This window comes from Cebus imitator, unplaced genomic scaffold, assembly GCF_001604975.1.
Source record: "Cebus imitator isolate Cc_AM_T3 unplaced genomic scaffold, Cebus_imitator-1.0 Scaffold82, whole genome shotgun sequence".
Classification (NCBI taxonomy): Eukaryota; Metazoa; Chordata; class Mammalia; order Primates; family Cebidae; genus Cebus; species Cebus imitator.
Window position 1 is genome coordinate 5,004,726 of NW_016107397.1, and position 4,517 is coordinate 5,009,242.

The following is a 4,517-nucleotide window of genomic DNA, read 5'->3' on the forward strand; positions in this document are numbered from 1 at the left end:
TTTTTTGGTAGAGATGGGATTTCTCTGTGTTGCCCAGATTGGTCTCAAACTCCTGAGCTCAAGCAAGCCACTCCTCTTAGCCTTCCAAAGTGCTGGGACTACAGGCATGTGCCACCACACCTGGCCCTATTCTTTGGAGTATATACCCAGAAGTGGAATTGCTAGATGATATGGTAATTCCATTATGGATTTGTGAAGAACTACCATGCTCTTTTCCATAGTAGAAGTACCATTTCACGTCCCTACCAAGGATGTACAAGAATTCCAGTTTATCCACACTCTTGCCAACACTTGTTATTTTCTGGGTGTTTTGGTATTAGCTATCCTCATGGGTATAAAGTAGTATCTCATTGTGGTTTGATTTTCAGTCATATCAGATACTTTTATATGAGGAAGGCAACCTCATATTTATTACATGACCAGATAAACATTTATTACATGACCAGATAAAAGTCAGTGAAGTTGATGAAGTTGATGTATAGTATATCTGAGGGAGAGGCAACAAGAAGATACTGGGGAAGGGAGGAAAAAGGGTGGGGGGCCCTCCTTGTGGTGAACTGATAGAACCTTCTCAGATGAGCTGCCAGTATACCCCATGGATGGGGCAGTGCTATGTGAAGGCCTGCTAGCTGACCAACAGAAAAGGCAGGGTGACGGGCTGACACTAAGCTGTCAAAGGTGACTTATCAGCAAAATACAGGACTATACAATCAATATGACCTGATCATATTGATTGTATGCTGGTGGATGCTGTGGTTAGCTGGGGCAGTTAATCTTGATTTGGGACAACAGAGGATGCTCTTGGCTGGGAGCAGTGACTCATGTCTGTAATCCCAGCACTTTAGGAGGCTGAAGCAGACTGATCACTTGAGGGTCAGGAGTTTGAGACCAGCCTGGCCAACATGGTGAAACCCTGTCTCTACTAAAAATACAAAATTAGCTTAGCGTGGTGGTGGATGCCTGTAATCCCAGCTACTCAGGAGGCTGAGGCAGGAGAATCGCTTTAACCTGGGAGGCGGACGTTGCAGTGAGCCAAGATCGCACCATTGCACTCCAGCCTGGGCGACGGACAGAGCAAAACTTCATCTTAAACAAAACAAAACAAAACCTCAAGTCAGGTGCGGTGGCTCACGCCTGTAATTGCAACACTTTGGGAGACTAGGTGGGTGGATTGCATGAGCCCAGAAGTTCGAGACCAGCCTGGGCAAGATAGCATGAACCCATCTCTACAAAAAATAAAAAAAAATTAGCCAGGCGTAATGACATGTGCCTGTATTCCCAGTTACTCAGGAGGCTGAAACGGGAGGACTGCTTGATCCCGGGAGATGGAGGCTGCAATGAGTTGTGATTGTGCCACCGCATTCTAACCTGGGCAACAGAGCAACACTGTCTCAAAAAACTAAAAAAGATGACCTAGAATGGTGATAATGGTGATAAGCATCTTCTAGGTTAAGGGTTCCTATGAAAACCTCGTAAAAAAGAGACTTGGCCGGGCAAGGTGGTTCATGGTTGTAATCCCAGCACTTCGGGAGGCCAAGGGGGTGGATCACCTAAGGTCAGGAGTTTGAGACCAGCCTGGCCAACATGGCAAAACCCTATCTCTACTGAAAATACAAAAATTAGCTGGTCATGATGATGCATGCCTGTGATCCCAGCTACTCAGGAGGCTGAGACAAGAGAATTGCTTGAACCCAGGAGGCAGAGGTTGCAGTGAGCTGAGATCACTCCACTGCACTCCAGCCTTAGGTGACAGAGGAAGGCTCTGTCTCAAAAAAAAAAAAAAAAAAAAAAAGACTCCTCTCTCAAAGGGGGTTGAATCCCTGGGGCTTATCCAAGAACTCTAGGTTAAAGACTTCTCGTCTAGAAATAGTAGCTATTCCCATCGTTTCCTTACTCATTGTCAGGATGGTGTTCTAGTATATCATAACTGCATTTAAAAACAAGCTAGTCACAAAAGGACAAATGTGTGATTCCACTTACATGTGGTACCTAGAGTCGTCAAATTTGTAGAGACAATGGTGGTTGCCAGGTGCAGGGTGGAGGAGGAAATGAGGAGTGATTTAATACAGTGATCCCCAGCTTTTTAAATTTATTTATTTTGAGACAGAGTCTCACTCTGTCGCCCAGGCTGGAGTACAGTGACACGATCTCGGCTCACTGCAACCTCTGCCAGGCAGAACCTTCAGGCAGTTCTCCTGCCTCAGCCTCCTGAGTTGCTGGGATTGCAGGCACGTGCCACCATGCCCAGCTAATTTTTGTATTTTTAGTAGAGACAGGGTTTCACCATGTTGGTCAGGCTGGTCTCGAACTCCTGACCTCATGATCCACCCGACTCGGCCTCCCAAAGTGCTGGGATTACAGGTGTGAGCCACCGCGCCTGACCTGATCCCCAGCCTTTTTAACACTAGGGACCAGTTTTTATGGAAGACAAATTTTCCGCTGACTTTGGGGTTAGGGGATGGTTTCCAGAAGAGCATTATATTTATTGTGTACTTTATTTCTATGATTACATGGTAATATATAATAAAATAATTACACAACTCATCATAATGTAGAATCGGTGGGAGCCCTAAGCTTTTTTCCTGCAACTAGATGGTCCCATCTGGGCGTGATGGGAGACCGTGACAGATCAGGAGGCATTAGATTCTCATAAGGAGCGGGCAACCTACATCTCTCTCAGGCACAGTTCACAATAGGGTTCATACTCCTATGAGAATCTAATGCTGCTGCTGATCTGACAGGAGGCAGAGCTCAGGCGGTCATGCGAGCCATGGGCAGTGGCTGTAAATACAGAGGAATCTTTTTTTGCTGCCCTGCTGCTCACCTCCTACTGTGTGGCCCAGTTCCTAACAGGCCAGGGACAGGAGGTTGGGGACCCCTGATTTATAGATGCTAAGCTTCAGTTGTACAAGATGAAACAGTTCTGGAGGTGGGTGGTGGTGGTGGTGGTTGCTCAATGTGACTGTGCTTAATTGCTACTGAGGTGAATGTACTTAATTAATTCAATGTGAATGTACTTGATGACTTAGACATGGTGAAGAGGGTGGATTTTGTTACAAGGTGCGTTTTGTCAAATGTGCAGTGATGATGTGCTGAGAATCCTGGAGGTATAACAGTTTTTGTTCTCTCCTGAAGGAAGAAGATGAGAGCCTAATGTTACTGAGCCAAGTCGTAGACCAAGATTGTGAATTTATAAATTGTGACTGCTTAGCAAAAAAATAGCCAAGCTCCCTTACTCCTAACCCAACAACCCAATGCCAGTAACCTCTTTAAGAAGCAGCAGCCCTGTATCTTAGTGTAACCCAAATGTAAAGCTTTTAAACTTAACGTTAATAAAATGTTCAGCATGTACACCTTTCTCTATCTGAACTTCAGATAAACCACTTGCATCTTAAAGCCATGTGGAATTCATCTCCTAAGAGCATTTGTTTAGGCTGGGTATAGCTCCTCATGCCTGTAATCTCAGCGCTTTGGGAGGCCAAGGCAGGTGGATCATCTGAGGTCAGGAGTTCAAGAACAGCTTGCATAACATAGTGAAATCCTGTCGCTACTAAAAAGACATAAAATTTGCTGGGAGTGGTGGTGTGTACCCATAATCCCAGCTACTCAGGAGGCTGAGGCAGGTGAATCACTTGAACCCTGGAGGCAGAGGTTGCAGTGAACCAAGATCGTGCCATTGCACTCCAGCCTGGGCAACAAGAGTGAAACTGTCTCAAAAAAATAAAAATAAACATTTGCTTAGTAATTGGCTTTTAAAAGATCTTAAAGCAATACCTTCAAGCAGTAGAATGGTCTTATAACTATCTGGACAGACTTTGTTTTTATTCTTTTTTTTTTTTTTTCTTTTTTAAAATGGAGTTTCACTCTTGTCACCCAGGCTGGAGTGCAGTGGTATGATCTCAGCTCACTGCAACCTCCATCTCCCAGGTTCAAGCGATTCTTCTACCTCAGCCTCCCGAATAGCTGGGACTATAGGCACCTGCCACCACACCCAGCTAATTTTTGTATTTTTAGTAAAAGAGATGAGGTTTTGGCCAGGCATGGTGGCTCACACCTGTAATCCAAGCACTTTGGAGGCCAAGGCGGGCAGATCACCTGAGGTCAGGAGTTCAAGACCAGCCTGACCAACATAGTGAAACCCCGTTTTCAAAAAAAAAAAAAAGAGATGGGATTTCACCACGTTGACCAGGCTGGTCTTGAACTCCTGATCTCCAGTGATCCACATGCTTCAGCTTCCCAGAATGCTGAGATTATAGGTGTGAGCCACCGCGCCTGGCCTCTGGACAGACTTTGACTTGAGGATACCATATCATTGGTTCTTGGTGCTGCAGGGATAGTGTTACTGGCTTGCTTTCCTTTGGCAATTAACACCCTGACACTGATAAGATCAAAGATGATCATCTGTAGAAATTCAATCTCTGTTATCCTTCCTAGAAAGTTCAAGAGAGAATGTGTGTGTGTGGATTTAAGCCATCATCTATAGTTCAGGACAGTGCCACCACACACAGCTAACTTTT

General features: G+C 45.1%; 1 protein-coding gene across 1 annotated transcript in view; it reads left to right on the forward strand.

Annotated features, from left to right (window-relative positions):
• KPNA7 (karyopherin subunit alpha 7) overlaps positions 1-3,347 on the forward strand; it is a 34,247-nt gene extending 30,900 nt beyond the window's left edge. Inside the window, exon 11 of the mRNA XM_017533397.2 lies at positions 3,136-3,347. Within this exon, the coding sequence (XP_017388886.1) occupies positions 3,136-3,222 (87 nt within the window). The 3' untranslated portion in view covers positions 3,223-3,347. The remainder of the gene's footprint in view (positions 1-3,135) is intronic.
• Positions 3,348-4,517: the final 1,170 nt, after the last annotated feature.